The 20,307-nt window shown below is 45.9% G+C and overlaps 1 protein-coding gene across 1 annotated transcript in view; it reads left to right on the top strand.

The window, feature by feature from the left end:
- Positions 1-20,307, top strand: part of setbp1 (SET binding protein 1) — a 65,534-nt gene that overhangs the window by 11,514 nt on the left and 33,713 nt on the right. The window contains exon 2 of the mRNA XM_064969697.1: positions 4,119-4,682. Within this exon, the coding sequence (XP_064825769.1) occupies positions 4,281-4,682 (402 nt within the window). The 5' untranslated portion in view covers positions 4,119-4,280. The remainder of the gene's footprint in view (positions 1-4,118; positions 4,683-20,307) is intronic.

Here is a 20,307-nt window from a genome sequence, read left to right as displayed (position 1 = left end):
CACTGTGTGGTTGCTCGTAGTGTATGGTCACTGTGTGGTTGCTCGTAGTGTATGGTCACTGTGTGGTTGCTCGTAGTGTATGGTCACTGTGTGGTTGGTCGTAGTGTATGTCACTGTGTGGTTGGTCTAGTGTATGGTCACTGTGTGGTTGTCGTAGTGTATGGTCACTGTGTGGTTGCTCGTAGTGTATGGTCACTGTGTGGTTGCTCGTAGTGTATGGTCACTGTGTGGTTGTCGTAGTGTATGGTGTATGGTCACTGTGTGGTTGGTCGTAGTGTATGGTCACTGTGGTTGCTCGTAGTGTATGGTCACTGTGTGGTTGTCGTAGTGTATGGTCACTGTGTGGTTGGTCACTCGTAGTGTATGGTCACTGTGTGGTTGCTCGTAGTGTATGGTGTAGTGTATGGTCACTGTGTGGTTGGTCGTAGTGTATGGTCACTGTGTGGTTGGTCGTAGTGTATGGTCACTGTGTGGTTGTCGTAGTGTATGGTCACTGTGTGGTTTCGTAGTGTATGGTCACTGTGTGGTTGTTCAGTGTATGGTCACTGTGTGGTTGGGAGTATGGTCACTGTGTGGTTGGTCGTAGTGTATGGTCACTGTGTGGTTGGTCGTAGTGTATGGTCACTGTGTGGTTGGTCGTAGTGTATGGTCACTGTGTGGTTGCTCGTAGTGTATGGTCACTGTGTGGTTGGTCGTAGTGTATGGTCACTGTGTGGTTGGTCGTAGTGTATGGTCACTGTGTGGTTGGTCGTAGTGTATGGTCACTGTGGTCCTGTACACACACAGTGTACACTGTGTGGTTGGTCGTAGTGTAACACATGCCTTAGGCTCTTTGTTCAAAGGGAGAGTCCTGGGTCCTGTACACAGACATATATCACACACACACACACACACACACACACACACACACACACACACACACACACACACACACACACACACACACACACACACACAACATGCACACACACAGTGGGCTTTAAAAGATGCCATTGGGCCAAGTCACAGTCCTGGAATTAAGGGAGACCCAACAGAGAGGACCAAACAGGGACATACTGCCCTGAGTTGTGTGTGTCAACAGAGCTGTGTGTCGAAAGCATTAGTATGGTACCGTGTGTGTGTGTTGGAACTTTATAGGGGATTATGCTGGTTATCTAAACCCACAGTGAGCAGAGCGTGTGAGACCTGTCGGCTAAATATGACTACAGGGGATCAGCTGTACAGGACGGGAGGCTGGTACAAGAGTTAACACACACACACACACTAATGCTGGCCCTAAGTACACAAACTCTCAGAATGGAATGTCTAGATTAGAAATGTAGGTTTATTTGAACAAATCCAAATTGGGAAAGACAGTTTCTCCTGGCCCATAGATGACTTTTAAAGTCATATCAAAATTCACATATACCTTTGTAACAATGCAATGTTGTGTTCAATGTGGCTCATGTCAGTGTGAGGGATGGGACTTTCAGGATCTGGGGTGTGAAGTGTAGTGTTTGTGTTCAAAGCAAATACAACAGGTGTAGACCTTACCGTGAAATGCTTACTTACCAGCCCTTAACCAACCAGCCGCTTTAAGAAAAATAAGAGTTGAGAGAGTTGTTCACCGGACCTGCTACCTGTCCCAGACCTGCTACCTGTCCCAGACCTGCTGTTATCAACTCTCTAGAGACAGTGGTAAAGATACTCTTAATGATCAGCTATGAAAAGCCAACTGACATTTACTCCTGAGGTGATGACCTGTTGCACCCTCTATAACCACTGTGATTATTATTATTTGACCCTGCTGGTCATCTATGAACATTTGAACATCTTGGCCATGTTCTGTTATAATCTCCACCCGGCACAGCCAGAAGATGACTGGCCAGCCCTCATAGCCTGGTTCCTCTCTAGGTTTCTTCCTAGGTTTTGGCCTTTCTAGGGAGTTTTTCCTAGCCACCGTGCTTCTACACCTGCATTGCTTGCTGTTTGGGGTTTTAGGCTGTGTTTCTGTACAGCACTTTGAGATATCAGCTGATGTAAGAAGGGCTTTATAAATACATTTGATTTGAGTTAAGGAAATATTTACTAAATAAACACAAATTAAAATGACAATAACAAGGCTATATACAGGGGGTACCACTACTTAGTCAATGTGCTGGGGTACATACAGGTTAGTTGTGTTTATGTATGTGTGTATTTATTCATGTTTGCACACAAATATGCGCTTGTGCCTGTGTGAGAGTGGACATGTGTGTGTGTGTGTGTGTGTGTGTGTGTGTGTGTGTACAGTTCCTTTACAGCACGTGTCTGTGTGTGTGTGTGTGTTTTAGCTTTGTACATACATATCTCTCAGTGGGGTTAGATGTGTCTGCTGAGAGATGGATCCATTACTAGTGGTAGTGTGATTGGCTCCCTGAGCGAGGGGCTTAATGGTATTGTGTGTATGTGTTGGTTCTGAGTGTGTCTGTACTAAGTGTAATACAAGCACACCCTCTTCCCTAGAAAGAGCATTAGGGATGGACAAACTCTGGTCCTCGAGAGCTGCAGTGTGTGTGTGTGTGTGTGTGTGTGTGTGTGTGTGTGTGTGTGTGTGTGTGTGTGTGTGTGTGTGTGTGTGTGTGTGTGTGTGTGTGTGTGTGTGTGTGTGTGTGTGTGTGTGTGTGTGTGTGTGTGTGTGTGTGTGTGTGTGTGTGTGCGTCTAACACTGCCGTAGCATGCATGTATTAAACAGTTCAGACTGTTTTTTCCAGACCAGCTCATAAACCACATCTGGAGAAGGAATTTAGATTTCTCCTCTCTCGCTCTCTATCTTGCTCTCTCTCTCTCTCCCTCCCCCTCTCCCTCTCTCTGTCTACCCAATTCCCTCCCTCTTTTCGGGTACAAAAAAAAAGAGCAGTCAGCTTTTATATCTCAATCTGCAGGTTTTTGGTCTTGTCCTCAGGCTAGCTTCACCCTCCCTTTAGAGAGCTGGAGAGGAATGTCTTCATTTTACATCGAGGGAGAGAAAGAGAGACTGGGAGAAGGAGAGGGAAAGAGAGAGAAAGAGAGACTGGGAGAATGAGAGAGAGAGACTGGGAGAATGAGAGAGAAAGGGAGAGAATGAGAGAGAAAGAGAGACTGGGAGAATGAGAGAGAAAGAGAGACTGGGAGAATGAGAGAGAAAGGGAGAGAATGAGAGAGAAAGAGAGACTGGGAGAAGGAGAGAGAAAGGGAGAGAATGAGAGAGAAAGAGAGACTGGGAGAAGGAGAGAGAAAGGGAGAGAATGAGAGAGAAAGAGAGAGAAGGGGGAGAGAGAGAGAGAGAGAGAATGAGAGAAGGAGAGAGAGAAAGCGGGAGAGAGAGAGAGAGAGAGAGAGAAGGAGAGAAACAGAGATGGGGAAAAGAAGAGAGAGGAGAGGGAGACGGGGAGAAGGAGAGAGAAAGAGAGAGAAAGAGAGACTGGAAGAATGAGAGAGAAAGGGAGAGAATGAGAGAGAAAGAGAGACTGGGAGAAGGAGAGAGAAAGGGAGAGAATGAGAGAGAAAGAGAGAGAAGGGGGGAGAGAGAGAGAGAATGAGAGAGAAAGAGAGAGAAGGAGAGACTGAGAGAGAGAGAGTGAGAGAAGGAGAGAAACAGAGATGGGGGAAAAGAAGAGAGAGGAGAGGGAAAGAGAGACGGGGAGAAGGAGAGAGAAGTAGAGTGCGTGTGTGAAGTGTTGTTTACACGGTATAAAATGCAAATGAGAGTGTATGGCATGCCTGCAGTACTCTCTGCCTGCTACTGCAACAGTCTTGAGTTCTGAGAGACACTGATATCTCACAATGGTTAGAGGTGTGTGTGTGTGGAGATGAGGCGTTCCTCTGCCCACTGCGTCCTTTAGCTGTGCTCAGATAGGTCAGCATCTCTTCCCAACACACTCTGAATGCCAATCGTTCTGTAGCAGCAGCGTACATAGCAGCAAGAGTGAATGCAGACCAAGATATACATACGAGGGAAACAGTTGTTTTTTTTACAGTTCAGCATTTATTGAGTTATTGGCTTTCATAGGATATTGTACAACTTCGGTTTTGATAGTAATTTCTCTCTCTCTCTCTCTCTCTCTCTCTCTCTCTCTCTCTCTCTCTCTCTCTCTCTCTCTCTCTCTCTCTTTCTGTAGTTTGGCTCGGTTGGATTACCTGTGTTCCTGTGGGACAACCAATCCAGACGCAGTAGCTACCGTTCCCAAGGCAACCCAGTCTGACGGACAGCCGCTCTCTGCAAACCTATTGGCTGGCTGCTGCGGCTCTCTGGATCCTGACTGGTTCTGGCGGGAGCGTGGATGGAGCCGAGGGATCTGGTTGGCTCAGCCCGACCCAAAGAGGCGGAGTTAGGAGGCGGAAGGGCTGAGCCTGAAGAGGAAGAACAGGAAAGAGCGGGGCTGGGGCCAGCGTCGCGGGGTGATGAGGTCATTGGCGATGTGATGGGCGAGCGCTGGGGGTCCCAGGGGGAAGGGGAGGGGCTAGAGGAACAGGAGTTCTCCATTAAAGAAGCCAGCTTCCAGGAGGGGAGTCTTAAGCTGAAGATCCAGACCACCAAACGCATCAAGAAGCCCCCCAAGAGTCTGGAGAACTACATCTGTCCCCCGGAGATCCGGATGACCATCCGACCCCCCTCAGGGGAGGGCCGAGGGGGCCGACTGGGGGGCCGCGCAGCACAGGACAAGGGACCTCCTAGGAAGAGGGTAAGGATACGTTTAGAAACGTTACTGGCCCAAACACACTGTTGCTAATGTAGCCTGTTGCTAATGTAGCCTACAGCAGTCTAGAAGGGATTGATTGATTGCTTCCCAGAGAGATAGAACGATCAGATTCTTCATGTTGTTAAATAGTTCAACATACTTTAAAATAAGACATTGAATAGTTGTAAATGTTGTTTTAAACGTTAGCTGTGTTGGATTGACTGTTGGGTTGTCAGTAGCTCATTGCAGCTGAAGAGGGTTTTCTTATGTTCGCGTGACGAATTTGGTTCTTGTGTTGGATTGACTGTTGGGTTGTCAGTAGCTCATTGCAGCTGAAGAGGGTTTTCTTATGTTCGCGTGACGAATTTGGTTCTTGCCTGCTGTTGGCTATAGCAGCTGAGAAGGGGATTGTAAGTGGATATATGGATTGTATAGATTTGGTTCTTGCCTGCTGTTGGCTATAGCAGCTGAGAAGGGGATTGTAATATAGATATATTGTGGATGTATATAGAAAGATATTTTCTGGTTTGATTGTCCATGTTTTAACAAGATTCCATAAGCAGAAAGCTTGAAGACTTTTAGCCATTGATAGAAAGGCCAGTAATGCAGTTTAAAAGAGACACCGTCACCTCTAGCTCTCTACAACGCCACTTCATGGGTTTCCTGGCGGCATGTATAAATACATTTAGTGTGTGTGTGTGTGTGTGTGTGTGTGTGTGTGTGTGTGTGTGTGTGTGTGTGTGTGTGTGTGTGTGTGTGTGTGTGTGTGTGTGTGTGTGTGTGAGGTAGTCTCCTCTAGAGTCATTAACCTGCATTGACATCTCTTGCTGTGTGCTCAGCTCTTCTCGTACACTGCATCTCGCTGTGTGTGTGTTCCTTTCATACACCCAGCACCTCGCAGACTCAGCTCTTTTCCCTGAAAAGCAGCCATCTTGTACCCAAGCATCTCATTATGAGCAATAATGTGTGTATGTGTGTGTGTACTAGTACAGAAGGGAATGGATCTTAGGTAATGGGTATGTCTTTCCCATTCTCCCTCTCTCTCACTCTCTCTCTCTCTCTCTCTCCTATCTCTCAGTAGCTCCTTCGCTTCCTTGGTTACACAGGGTCAAAGTTCATAGAGTAATTTAAACCAGTCTTACACACACACACACACACACACACACACACGCTGAGAATAGAGCTGACATCAGCAAATGACAGCTGGCCTCTGCTCTCTCCATTTGTGGTCACAGACCTTTCTCCTCTCCTCTTTTCTCCTCTCTTCTCCTCTCCTCTTTTCTCCTCTCCTCTCCTCTTTTCTCCTCTCTTCTCCTCTCCTCTTTCTCCCTCTTTCTCCTCTCTTCTCCTCTCCTCTCTTCTCCTCTCCTCTTTTCTCCTCTCCTCTTTTCTCCTCTCCTCTTTTCTCCTCTCCTCTTTTCTCCTCTCCTCTTCTCCTCTCCTATTTCCTCCTCTCTTCTCCTCTCCTCTCTTCTCCTTTCCTCTTTTCTCCTCTCTTCTCCTTTCCTCTTTTCTCCTCTCTTCTCCTCTCCTCTTCTCGTCTCCTCTTTTCTATCCTCCTCTTCCATCTCTCCTCTAATGAAATCAGCACATGGCTTTTGTGTCTCTCTAACCTCTCCTCGTCTCACACACAGCCACCGTTTCAGTTTGGTGTCACTGTAGTGCTGTGTGTTTAGGTCCTTAGGGGACTGTAGTGTTTGCAGTGAGTGTTTGACCTACTGTGTTTGTGTGTGTGCGTGTTTGTGTGTGTGTGTGTGTGTTCAGAGCAAACATGCACTTTGACCCCCAGAGCGATCTCCCTCTCAGCCTGTCTTTCTCTCTGCTATGGTTGGCAGTTGTTGCCGTGGTGACAGCGACAGTAGTGGGCATGCTCACTGAGCGGGTTGCGTGGGTTGTTGTCATCTCCACCCTTTCTCCCCCCCCCCCTCTCTCCCCTTCTTCCCTCTATCCCACTATTCCTCTCTCCCGCTCTCTCTACTCCTCCTCTCTCCCCATCCCTCCATCCGGCTTTAGCTATCACTGTAATACAGACTGATCCACTGGAGAGGAATGGGTTAAACAGAAAGGGTCCAATATGTGTGTAGTGAAAGAGAGATAGAAGTGTGGGGGTCTGACAGAGAGCAGATGAACAGCCTCTCTCCTCCAAGGTATCGTGTCTCTCTCTCTCTATCCCTCTCTCAGTTTCTATTTCTGCCTCAGTCGCTGCCTCTATATCTGTCTCCAACCACCTCTCTCTCTCTCTCTCTCTCTCTCTCTCTCTCTCTCTCTGTGTCTGTCTGTCTTTCTCTTTCATCCCTCTGTTGTGGAGTGGCAGATGGTGGAAGAGAGAAGAGAAGAGGCCAGAGTGTGAGTGATAGGGCGAGGGGGAAGAGGGGGGAGACAGGCATATGGAGAGCTTGGTTAAGGGACCCCCTCAGAGTGGGGGTGTGTTTGAGGGGGAGGGGAAAGGGGACAGGGATACAATAGCTGGTCATTAGGAGAGGGTTTTGACTCTTGAAGAGAGTGGAGAGAGGCCAGACCGAGGGAGAAACAGAGACAGACAGAGAGATGTTGGAAAATTGTGAATTATTCTAGAAAGCATCAGATTCTCTGTAGTGTCATCACCGTGTTTAGTGCCATCTCTGTAGTGTCATCACTGTGTTTAGTGCCATCTCTGTAGTGTCATCACAGTGTTTAGTGCCATCTCTGTAGTGTCATCACAGTGTTTAGTGCCATCTCTGTAGTGTCATCACAGTGTTTAGTGCCATCTCTGTAGTGTCATCACCGTGTTTAGTGCCATCTCTGTAGTGTCATCACAGTGTTTAGTGCCATCTCTGTAGTGTCATCACTGTGTTTAGTGCCATCTCTGTAGTGTCATCACAGTGTTTAGTGCCATCTCTGTAGTGTCATCACAGTGTTTAGTGCCATCTCTGTAGTGTCATCACAGTGTTTAGTGCCATCTCTGTAGTGTCATCACAGTGTTTAGTGCCATCTCTGTAGTGTCATCACAGTGTTTAGTGCCATCTCTGTAGTGTCATCACAGTGTTTAGTGCCATCTCTGTAGTGTCATCACAGTGTTTAGTGCCATCTCTGTAGTGTCATCACAGTGTTTAGTGCCATCTCTGTAGTGTCATCACAGTGTTTAGTTCCATCTCTGTAGTGTCATCACAGTGTTTAGTTCCATTTCTGTAGTGTCATCACAGTGTTTAGTGCCATCTCTGTAGTGTCATCACAGTGTTTAGTGCCATCTCTGTAGTGTCATCACAGTGTTTAGTGCCATCTCTGTAGTGTCATCACAGTGCACAGTGAGTGATGTGTGAGTATGATTGACGTGTGTACAAATGATGCGTGTAAGGGTGTATGTTTTGTCACTGCAGACCAGTAAACGCGTGTGGCTGTGTGTTAGTAGTGGAAGATGAATGTGTGTTTTCTGGTATAATGAACCTTGGGTCAACCCCTACATCACTCTCCTTGACAGATTTAGTAAGCAGTCCAAAACACACACACACGCACACACACACACAGGGCCGTGATTGTGGTCAGAGCATGTGTGCCAGATTTAGCTGTTAATCCATGTCACTATCTGTGGAGGGAGATAAGGAGCTGCCAAAGCAGTCCAGTGTGTGTGTGTCTATTTTGAGTGCCTTAGTGTGTCCTGGATTTGGACACACACACTTATCTCGCCTCGGCAGCTTCTACGCTTGGTGGTCCCCTGAGCGTTGTGTGTCTGTAATGTGTGTTTGGGTGTGTGGCGTGCCTTTTTGATGTGTGAATTGATCCCAGGCGTGGGTGGCGGTTGGTGACCTGAGGGACTTGATGAGTTAATAAAAGCACATCTCTGTGTGTGTTACTTAAGAAATGTAAATGAGCTGTGGGCTGTGTGTTTTCCGGCTTGTCTTTCAGAAAACATCCCTGCCAACGGTCAAACCTTTCTGTTTCACCGACCAGTTGCCAGCCTCTTCAAGTGCTCTGTTACTGACAGTTGTGGCTGCGTCGCGTGATGTATTGTTGTCTCTACCTTCTTGCCTTTTGTGCTGTTGTCTGTGCCCAGTAATGTTTGTACCATGTTGTGTTGCTACCCTGTTATTGTCATGTAGATACCATGCTATGCTGTTGTCTTAGGTCTCTCTTTTATGGAGTGTTGTGGAGTCTCTCTTCTCGTGATGCGTCCTATATTTGTAAAATAAATGTAAATATCCCACCTTTTGGTAGGCCGTCATTGTAAATAAGAATTTGTTCTTAACTTACTTGCCTAGTTAAATAAAAAAATGTAAAAATCGCCCCAGACTGTAGTGGAGTGGAGGGGGTGTGGCCAGAGTGGAGGGGGGTGTGGCCAGAGTGGAGGGGGGTGGGGCCAGAGTGGAGGGGGGTGGGCCAGAGTGGTGTGTGTGTGTGTGTGTGCGCTTGGGCAGGGGTGTTTCTGAGTGATTTACCATCACAGAAACACCAGCTGTCCATCTGTGTCTACCCCACCCCCCCACCTGAGTATGTGAGTGGAGCGGAGCTGGAGCGGGGAGTGGAGCGGGGAGTGGAGCGTGCCCAATTTGACTGGAGCACGGAGCGAGATTCCCAAAGGCTGGAGCGTCGGCCTCCAAGCCCGCTCCTATTTCGCTACAGTAGCGCTCAATCGAGCTCAAGGCATTCCTGGCCCAGCATGCATTTCTAGTCCACTTGTGTGCTGCTATAGCCCCTTTCTTTAGCTACTGTCATGGAGTTCACTCAATATTTTCATAAAGAAAAGGTGCAAAATCAAGGGGACTAACAAAGATGAGGAGGACAAAGAGCAAGAGAGGGAGCGAGGTGATGTAGTGTCCACAACTAAAGAATCATTGTGGAATCTGAAAAGACCTGTATCCTGAATGTACTAACTGATGGTGTACTACGTGCCCATGCTGACAGGAAGGAACGAGGTCGGTAACGTTAGTGTGTCATTGTAGCAAAGTATTTCTGAACTAAAAATCAGATCTCTTAGAAGTTTTGTTCATTTTTCTTCTATTATCTATACAACAGGCCATCATTGATTTTGGCTCAGTAGGCCTGGCATACACTGCATTCGGAAAGTATTCAGACTCCTTGAATTTTTCCACATTTTGTACGTTACAACCTTATTCTAAATTGTATCATTTTTCCCTCATCAATCTACACACAATACCCCATAATGACAAAGGGAAAACAGTAAAAAAAACAAAAAAACAGAAATAACTGATATTCAGTATTCAGACCCTTTGCTATGAGACTCGAAGTTGAGCTCAGGTGCATCCTGTTTCCATTGATCATCTTTGAGATGTTTCTACAACTTGGAGTCCAACTGTAGTAAATTCAATTGATTGGACATGATTTGGAAAGGCACACACCTGTCTATATAAGGTCCCACAGTTGACTGTGCCTGTCAGAGCAAAAACCAAGCCTTGAGGTCAAAGGAATTGCCCGTAGAGCTCCGAGACAGGATTGTGTTGAGGCACAGATTTGTGGAACATTTCTGCAGCATTGAAGGTCCCCAGAACACAATGGCCTCCATCATTATTAAATGGAAGAAGTTTGGAACCACCCAGACTCTTTCTAGAGCTGGCCATCTGGCCAAACTGAGCAATTGGGAGAGAAGGGCCTTGGTCAGGGAGGTGACCAAGAACCCGATGGTCACTCTGACAGAGCTCTAGAGTTCCTCTGTGGAGATGGGAGAACCTTCCATAAGGACAACCATCTCTGCAGCAGTCCACCAATCAGGCCTTTATGGTAGAGTGGCCAGACGGAAGCCACTCCTCTTAAAAGGCACATGACAGCCCGCTTGGAGTGTGCCAAAAAGGCATATAAAGGACTCAGATCATGACAAACAAGATTCTCTGTTCTGATAACCAAGATTGCTCTCTTTGGCCTGAATGCCAAGCGTCATGGCTGGAGGAATCCTGGCACCATCCCTACCGTGAAGCATGGTGGTGGCAGCATCATGCTGTGGGGATGTTTTTCATCGGCAGGGACTGGGAGACTAGTCAGGATCGAGGGAAAGATGAACGAAGCAAAGTACAGAGAGATCTTTGATGAAAACGTGCTCAGGACCTCAAACTGGGGTGAAGGTTCACCTTCCAACACAGCCAAGACATCAAAGGAGTTGCTTCGGGACAAGTGTCTGAATGTCCTTCAGGGGCCCAGAGCCTGGACTTGAAGCCGATCAAACATCTCTAGAGAGATCTGAAAATAGCTGTGCAGTGACGTTCCCCATTCAACCTGACAGAGCTTTGGAGGATCTGCAGAGAAGAATGGGAGAAACTCCCCAAATACAGGTGTGCCAAACTTGTAGCATCATACCCAAGAACCAGTTTTTGCTTTGTCATTATGGGGTATTGTGTGTAGATTGATGAGGGGAAAAACCAATTGCATCCATTTTAGAATAATGTTGAAAAGTGAAGGGTCTGAATTCTTTCCGAATGTAGGAGCTTCGAGGAGCTTTCCGTTTTGATCTGGTTGTTTTGCCTAAAACCCTTTAGAAAACCCTAACTCCTAACCCTAATAGAAAAAACAACTCTGCATCGCTGCCCAGCCTGGCAAGAATGACCCGAAGTGTGTTTAGCATCCCCAGTGGCTCTTCAAGTGAGGAGAGGATATTCTCCACTGCTGGTCTGCTCTCCAGTCACCATCACATGACCCTGAAGCCACAGACTCTTGACAAACTCATGTTTCTAAAAGTCTAAAAGTGAATTCAACGGCACTGTAGACTGAGCCTAATAATTGAATTTGTATTTAATTCTAAGTAAGTCACAGCCTATATGCGCAATATATGGATTAAAATGATTTAATACAACAAAATGAGTGCTTTATTTCCCTACCAACCTAGTGTTGCACTCGCAAATGCTTCACAATGTAATTCTTTGTAGGCTATAGCTTTGAGATGATATATCCCAAATAATACATTTTCATTCCTACCTGTCTGGCTCTGACCTATTTAGAGTGTTTATATGCTGTTTAATATGACATGTTGCCTATTTCAAATGATGAGCATTTCTTACATTTACTTCCTTTTATTTAACTAGGCAAGTCAGTTAACAACAAATTCTTATTTTCAATGACGGCCTAGCAACAATGGGTTGACTGCCTGTTCAGGGGCAGAACGACAGATTTGTACCTTGTCAGCTCAGGGAGTTGAACTTGCAACCTTTTGGTTACTAGTCCAACACTCTAACCATTAGGCTACCCTGCCGCCCCCTTTTCAGATTGGTTTCCATAGGCTACTTTAAAACCAAATGGTAGGTCCAGGTAGTCACAAAAATAGATGGTGTTGGTTAAATGGTGATTTTAATGAATGGAGCTCATGAGTTTCTCCCTGTGAGCGCGATGTGGTTTTTAGCTGAGCGGTTGGGAAGGATGTGGAGCGCCAGAAAGCACCGCTCCATGAGCAATGAGCGGGACTTCCTACCGCTCAACTCCGCTCACATGCTCTGCCCCCCACTGCCACACACACACACACAAATAAACCTGAGGGCATGTATGACCGTGCAAAATGGTCAAAACAGACTGTGCACGCAAACACACACACACAGTTCCACGCAAGCTCTGCTGCTTCCTAATCCTATCTGCTTGTGCTGCAATGTGAACACCTCAAATGAAAGAATGACTCTGCAAGGTCACCCCCAGTGAGAGAGATCGAGAGGTACACACACAAACTGGTAGGCTGGCTGCACAGAGACAAAGAGGCAAAGTTAACTCTGGCCCTGTCTGACCTTCTGGGCTCGTAGGGAGAAGAGCAGGCTAGGGAATATTGACTGGACCAATAGTGTGTCTTTATGTGAGGGGGTCATGGTTGAGACAACTGTAGTCTGGCCTGGCCTCCAATCGCTCCTCTGCCTTGCCCTGAGGGGTTGATTATATGTGCGTGTGTGCTTGTGTGTGTGTGTGTGTGTGTGTGTGTGTGTGTGTCAGTCAGAGGGACTAAGCAGACACGAGATCCTCAGATGACAGGAGTGTTGTAACATTCCGGCTGAGCTATGGGAGCTCCGGGTGCCTCTACGACCACAGCAACACGCCGGCCCTGCCGTGGTAGCACTATCCCACCTCACACATTCCCACTGTGCTATCCAAGTGCTATTCACTGTGTGTGTGTGTGTGTGTGTGTGTGTGTGTGTGTGTGTGTGTGTGTGTGTGTGTGTGTGTGTGTGTGTGTGTGTGTGTGTGTGTGTGTGTGTGTGCTGGGGACAGAATGTGAAACTCTAGCCTCCTAACACATTGTCTGTGCTGTATGGTGACCCCTCACCTCTGACCTTTCAGAGGCTGATGCAGCTTCACCATGGAAACCACAGCCCAACAGTAGTTGGTACAGTAGTATTGTTCTGACACCTACAACACAGAGACAGTTAGTTAGGTATGGGTAAGGCTACATACAACACAGAGACAGTTAGTTAGGTATGGGTAAGGCTACCTACAACACAGAAACAGTTAGTTAGGTATGGGTAAGACTACCTACAACACAGAGACAGTTAGGTATGGGTAAGGCTACCTACAACACAGAGACAGTTAGGTATGGGTAAGGCTACCTACAACACAGAGACAGTTAGTTAGATATGGGTAAGGCTACATACAACACAGAGACAGTTAGTTAGGTATGGGTAAGGCTACATACAACACAGAGACAGTTAGTTAGGTATGGGTAAGGCTACCTACAACACAGAGACAGTTAGTTAGGTATGGGTAAGGCTACCTACAACACAGAGACAGTTAGGTATGGGTAAGGCTACCTACAACACAGAGACAGTTAGGTATGGGTAAGGCTACCTACAACACAGAGACAGTTAGTTAGATATGGGTAAGGCTACCTACAACACAGAGACAGTTAGGTATGTGGCAGGGAAGGTGTGGGGAAGGAGAGTAGAGACATGGGAGGCAGGGAGGGGGATGGAGGGGGAGGCGGAGGGGCAGAGTATTGACTTTCACTGTGTCTCACTTGAAGCGTAAGTGTGTTTGTCAGTGAAATGAGATCTCCCCATCAGCTGTCCGCTAGAGCCCGCCTGTCAAGTGTGTGTGTGTGTGTGTGTGTGTGTGTGTGTGTGTGTGTGTGTGTGTGTGTGTGTGTGTGTGTGTGTGTGTGTGTGTGTGTGTGTGTGTGTGTGTGTGTGTGTGTGTGTGTGTGTGTGTGTGTGTGTGTGTGTGTGTGTGTGTGTGTGTGTGTGTGTGTGTGTGTGGGATGATCTCCTTTCAACGCTGCCCTATCAGCCCTTGAACCTGTCCCCATACTGCTACCTTTCTCTCTCCCCCTCTGTCATTCCATCTCTCTTTTTTATTTACTGTCTGTCAGTTAGTCTGTCAGTTAGTCTGTCAGTTAGTCTGTCAGTAGTTTGTCAGTTAGTCTGTCAGTTAGTTTGTCAGTAGTCTGTCAGTAGTTTGTCAGTTAGTCTGTCAGTAGTTTGTCAGTAGTCTGTCAGTTAGTTTGTCAGTAGTCTGTCAGTAGTATGTCAGTAGTCTGTCAGTTAGTTTGTCAGTAGTTTGTCAGTAGTCTGTCAGTTAGTCTGTCAGTAGTTTGTCAGTTAGTCTGTCAGTTAGTTTGTCAGTAGTCTGTCAGTTAGTTTGTCAGTAGTCTGTCAGTTAGTTTGTCAGTTAGTCTGTCAGTTAGTTTGTCAGTTAGTCTGTCAGTTAGTCTGTCAGTTAGTTTGTCAGTAGTCTGTCAGTAGTCTGTCAGTTAGTTTGTCAGTTAGTCTGTCAGTTAGTTTGTCAGTAGTCTGTCAGTAGTATGTCAGTAGTCTGTCAGTTAGTTTGTCAGTAGTCTGTCAGTTAGTTTGTCAGTAGTCTGTCAGTTAGTTTGTCAGTAGTCTGTCAGTTAGTTTGTCAGTTAGTTTGTCAGTTAGTCTGTCAGTTAGTTTGTCAGTAGCCTGTCAGTAGTCTGTCAGTAGTCTGTCAGTTAGTCTGTCAGTAGTCTGTCAGTTAGTTTGTCAGTAGTTTGTCAGTTAGTCTGTCAGTTAGTTTGTCAGTAGTCTGTCTGTTAGTTTGTCAGTAGTCTGTCAGTTAGTTTGTCAGTTAGTCTGTCAGTTAGTATGTCAGTAGTCTGTCAGTTAGTTTGTCAGTAGTTTGTCAGTTAGTTTGTCAGTTAGTCTGTCAGTTAGTTTGTCAGTAGTTTGTCAGTTTGTCTGTCAGTAGTCTGTCAGTTAGTTTGTCAGTAGTCTGTCAGTTAGTTTGTCAGTAGTCTGTCAGTTAGTTTGTCAGTTAGTTTGTCAGTTAGTCTGTCAGTTAGTTTGTCAGTAGTCTGTCAGTTAGTCTGTCAGTAGTCTGTCAGTTAGTTTGTCAGTAGTCTGTCAGTTAGTCTGTCAGTAGTCTGTCAGTAGTATGTCAGTGGTCTGTCAGTTAGTTTGTCAGTAGTTTGTCAGTAGTCTGTCAGTTAGTCTGTCAGTAGTCTGTCAGTTAGTCTGTCAGTAGTCTGTCAGTAGTATGTCAGTGGTCTGTCAGTTAGTTTGTCAGTAGTCTGTCAGTTAGTCTGTCAGTAGTTTGTCAGTTAGTTTGTCAGTAGTCTGTCAGTTAGTTTGTCAGTAGTCTGTCAGTTAGTTTGTCAGTTAGTTTGTCAGTTAGTCTGTCAGTAGTATGTCAGTAGTCTGTCAGTTAGTTTGTCAGTAGTCTGTCAGTTAGTTTGTCAGTTAGTTTGTCAGTTAGTCTGTCAGTTAGTCTGTCAGTTAGTTTGTCAGTAGTCTGTCAGTTAGTTTGTCAGTTAGTCTGTCAGTTAGTTTGTCAGTAGTCTGTCAGTAGTCTGTCAGTTAGTCTGTCAGTAGTCTGTCAGTTAGTTTGTCAGTAGTCTGTCAGTTAGTTTGTCAGTTAGTTTGTCAGTTAGTTTGTCAGTAGCCTGTCAGTAGTCTGTCAGTTAGTCTGTCAGTTAGTCTGTCAGTAGTCTGTCAGTTAGTTTGTCAGTAGTTTGCCAGTTAGTCTGTCAGTTAGTTTGTCAGTAGTCTGTCAGTTAGTTTGTCAGTAGTCTGTCAGTTAGTTTGTCAGTTAGTCTGTCAGTTAGTATGTCAGTAGTCTGTCAGTTAGTTTGTCAGTAGTTTGTCAGTTAGTTTGTCAGTTAGTCTGTCAGTTAGTTTGTCAGTAGTCTGTCAGTTAGTTTGTCAGTAGTCTGTCAGTTAGTTTGTCAGTTAGTCTGTCAGTTAGTTTGTCAGTTAGTCTGTCAGTTAGTTTGTCAGTAGTCTGTCAGTTAGTTTGTCAGTAGTCTGTCAGTTAGTCTGTCAGTAGTCTGTCAGTTAGTTTGTCAGTAGTCTGTCAGTTAGTTTGTCAGTAGTCTGTCAGTTAGTTTGTCAGTAGTCTGTCAGTTAGTTTGTCAGTTAGTTTGTCAGTTAGTCTGTCAGTTAGTTTGTCAGTAGTCTGTCAGTAGTCTGTCAGTTAGTCTGTCAGTAGTCTGTCAGTTAGTCTGTCAGTAGTCTGTCAGTAGTATGTCAGTGGTCTGTCAGTTAGTTTGTCAGTAGTCTGTCAGTTAGTTTGTCAGTTAGTCCGTCAGTAGTCTGTCAGTTAGTCTGTCAGTTAGTTTGTCAGTTAGTCTGTCAGTTAGTTTGTCTTAGGACAAACGCACAACTATTTTTATGACTATAGTCACGAGGGTCTTTTGTAGTGGTCCAGACACACACACACACACACACACACAGCTCAGTGTGTGTTTGTGGATCTATGACAGTATGATACCCCATAACTTCTGTCTTCTGTAGTGCTCTGTGGCTTTTCATCTTCTCCCTGTTCTCTGCACTGCTCTGTCGTTCTCAGACTGTGTGGAATGCTGCTGCGTGTGACCTCTCACGTACCTCTTAGAGAGAGAGGGGGGGGGGAGGAGAGGTGGCAGCTGCAGTCATGTGCCCAGGTGGACGCTCACGGACGGACACACATACACACACACACACACACACACACACACACACAAACTCTCTCACACACAGAAAACCAGTCCTGTGTTCAGAAATGGTGTTCCCTTCCCTGCAAGATGCCTGTATGTAAATGTGTGTATGTGTGTTATTGTGTGTGTGTGTGTGTGTGCCAAAGAGAGAGAGAGAGAGAGTAAGTGGAGTGCTGCCTGACACAAAGGCATTATTGTTGGTGTGCTTGGGCTTGAGGGCAGGGAGTTGTGTGATTGGTTAAGACCATTGTGTGTCGCTCCCTGCCCTTTTTCCATCTTTGTGTGTGTGTGCACGTGTGTTTGTGTCTGTGTGCACGTGTGTTTGTGTCTGTGTGTGTGTGTGTGTGTGTGTGTGTGTGCACGTGTGTGTTACCTCTTCTAGAGTTATCAGGTCACCTAGGGACAGAGAGTAGAGGAATCACACAGTGATAGAAACACTTTTGGTTTGACCCTCCTGTCCTAAATTACCCATCATTCCACACAGGAAGTCCTCATCCCTCAGGGCCTGAAGCAGCTTAGTGGCTAGGCATTGCTTCTTGCTGTACTGGAGCTTGCCTATTAGGTCCTGTTAACAGAGTACAGGCGATGCATTGGAGGGAATGTTGTGTGTTGTTTATACGTTATGGGAGCACTGGTCCTCTTTAGTGAATAGCCTGGGATAGCTATTAACATGTGATCTCATGCTTTCATATAAGCAGAGCTTGTGTGTGTGTGTGTGTGAGTGTGAGTGTGTGGTGAATGGCTATAAGAGCATTGTTTTAGAATGGCAATTACAGTGCTACAGCGATTATCACTGTAATTGCACACACACACACACACACACACACACACACACACACACACACACACACACACACACACACACACACACACACACACACACACACACACACACACAATGTTAATGACACGGATTAGACACACGTATAAATGCACACACTTACTGACGTGTGTGGCCGTACACACACACCACACACACACACACACACACACACACACACACACACCATACACTGTCAATAACGGTAACGACAGGCATTAGAAGTATGCTTTGTATAGCATGTAAATGTGACTACCTTTCTGCAGGGGACCCTCTCAATTCTGATGTCATTGCACACTTTGTCTCAACCACCTGACTTTGTCAGAGTCATCTTTGTAGGATGAAGATTCATTCATACTAGTAGACGCTCATTTGACGACCGTGCACATCCCTCACCTTCCACGCATGACTTCTTTAGATGTATCAGGAAAGCCTTGTAAAGCTTGTTTTCTTTCTTTTCTAAAACACAGTATCCACGGTTGCCTTAAAGAAGTAATGGCCAACGGAACTCTCTGAAGCTCGGTGGGAAGGCTGTTTTTCAGAGATGGTTTATTTCACTGGACACTGTTTGAACTGGTTTAAATATCTTGTTCACATCGTCATTGAACACACACACACACACACACACACACACACACACACACACACACACAGAGTTCCACAGACTGTCCCACCTTGAGCCTCCCAATGCCTGCCCTCCTCTCCCTCCTCCCTCCACCGTGTCTCTCCTCCGGCGGATGAATGGAGGTCTTTATTCCCTGGAGAACTGGTGGGAAGAAGGAGAAAACGAGAGAGAGGGGGGAGGAGGGGGTTTGTGAGAGTAGCCACAAGATCAACACTATTACAGCGCCTCTTTTCTCCCTTTGCTTTTTTCCCTCTCTTTCTCTCCTCCCCCTCCCTCTCCTCCCCCTCCCTCTCCTCCGCTTTAAGTGCAGCGGACACAAAGGCGTGTTAGTATTCATGGTGTTTGTTTGCTGAGGAGCTGTCTCTCTCTCTCTCTCTCTGTGTGTGTGTGTGTGTGTGTGTGTGTGTGTGTGTGTGTGTGTGTGTGTGTGTGTGTGTGTGTGTGTGTGTGTGTGTGTGTGTGTGTGTGTGTGTGTGTGTGTGTGTGTGTGTGTGTGTGTGTGTGTGTGTGTGTGTGTGTGTGTGTGTGTGTGTGTGTGTGTGTGTGTGTGTGTGTGGCTGTCAGACACAGAGATCACAGAGAACCACCACTCTGAATGGAGCTACCAGGAGGAGAGGGTGTGTGTGTGTGTCTCAGAGCGTGGTTCCCACAGGGGGAGAATGGTCCTCTTCAGAACAGAGAATGAAAAGGAGGGATGAGATAGGAGAGGGGGGCACGAGGGCAAATATTGTGATGTCAAAGGAGAGAGTGAGAGAGAGTGTTCACTGCTCATGTGATAATATCAATCAGTCCATTTTGGAGGGAAGTGATGATAAGACTGTCTAGGCTCTTCTTTCTCTTTTTTTAAACTGTTCCCCTTTCCCTCCCTTCCCCTGCTCTCTCATTCTTTTACCAAAACCTTCCCCTCCCCCTCCTCTCGCTTTCTCTCTCTCCTTCCTTCTCCCCCTCTCTCTCTCTCTCTCTCTTTGTCTGTCTCTGGACAGCTGCCCAGTTCTTTACAGGGAAAATGAAACACTCTAACCACCAGGCACACCGCCAAATAAAAGGCTGCGAAAACAGAATTTGAAGGGCAGTGTGTGTGTGTGTGTGTGTGTGTGTGTGTGTGTGTGTGTGTGTGTGTGTGGTGGGTGAGAGACAGAGACAGATTTGGGTGGGGCAGTGTAAGTGTTCTGTTAGTGTTCTGAAATAATGTTCTGAAATAAGTTTTCTGATTCCCTCCATGCTGGAGTCTGAGTTTTTCCAGAAAGGGACTGAATAAGAGAGAATAAGGGTCTACTGTTGAATTTGTAAGTGTATTTAGTGTGCAGGAGTACCAGTTCACATCTGTTTTCATCTCAGCACTTTCACCTAACTGTGTTGTATGGTACCTTTCCTATGCTGCTGTCTGCAGTGTGTGTTTGTTGTTGACCACAGGAACTGATCTAGGATCAGCTTTACCTACGCAACCATCAGCAGGGGGAACACGAAACTGAGCTCACTGATTGGCAGGTCTGTTATGTTGTCGTTAAAGGGCAGAGGGGGTGTGTGCATGTGTGTATGTCTTAGAATGGGGGATTTGGAGAGAAAAAAGCCACATCGCCATAAATTGCCTGAATTGATGCGATAACGACAAATCGAACGATACGTTTATAACATTCATGTGCATCACAGTTGTTGTTTTTTACCCTTTAAACTGCAACTACTAATTTGACTGTTTTATAGTGACGGTGGATATAATCGCTGCAGTTACATATCGGGATATCATTTTTTTACGATATATTGCATCGTATCCTTTTGACAATATCACAATATTATTTTGTGCGCTAGTTAGCTGTACCTGCACCAGAATTCCGGTATTTTCCTTCATAGCTTGTTCTCCAACTTCTTTTGAAGTTTTTATGTCCATGACTGATGAAAACTTGTTTTCTCGTGGCTCCCTCTTGTCTCTCTGCACCAGACATACAGTGCATTTGTTTTTTTGCCCTTGATTCTTTTCCATAATTTGTTACGTTACAGCTTTATTCTAAATCAATCTACACACAATACCCCATAATGACAAAGCAAAAACAGGTTTTTAGAAATGTTTGCAAATTTAAAAAACTAAAAAACAGATACCTTATTTACATAAGTATTCAGACTCTTTGCTATGAGACTTGAAATTGAGCTCAGGTGCGTCTTGTTTACATTGATCATCATTGAGATGTTCATTCAACTTCATTGGAGTCCACTTGTGGACATGATTTGGAAAGGCAAACACCTGTCTATATAATGTCCCATAGTTGACAGTTGCATGTCAGAGCAAAAAAAGTAATTGTCCGTAGAGCTCCGTGACAGGATTGTGTCGAGGCACAGATCTGGGGAAGGGTACCAAAACATTTCTGCA

The sequence above is a fragment of the Oncorhynchus masou genome, chromosome 1, assembly GCF_036934945.1.
Source record: "Oncorhynchus masou masou isolate Uvic2021 chromosome 1, UVic_Omas_1.1, whole genome shotgun sequence".
Taxonomy (NCBI): Eukaryota; Metazoa; Chordata; class Actinopteri; order Salmoniformes; family Salmonidae; genus Oncorhynchus; species Oncorhynchus masou.
The sequence above is the reverse complement of the archived record's forward strand: the minus strand, read 5'-3'. Positions and strand labels throughout refer to the sequence as shown.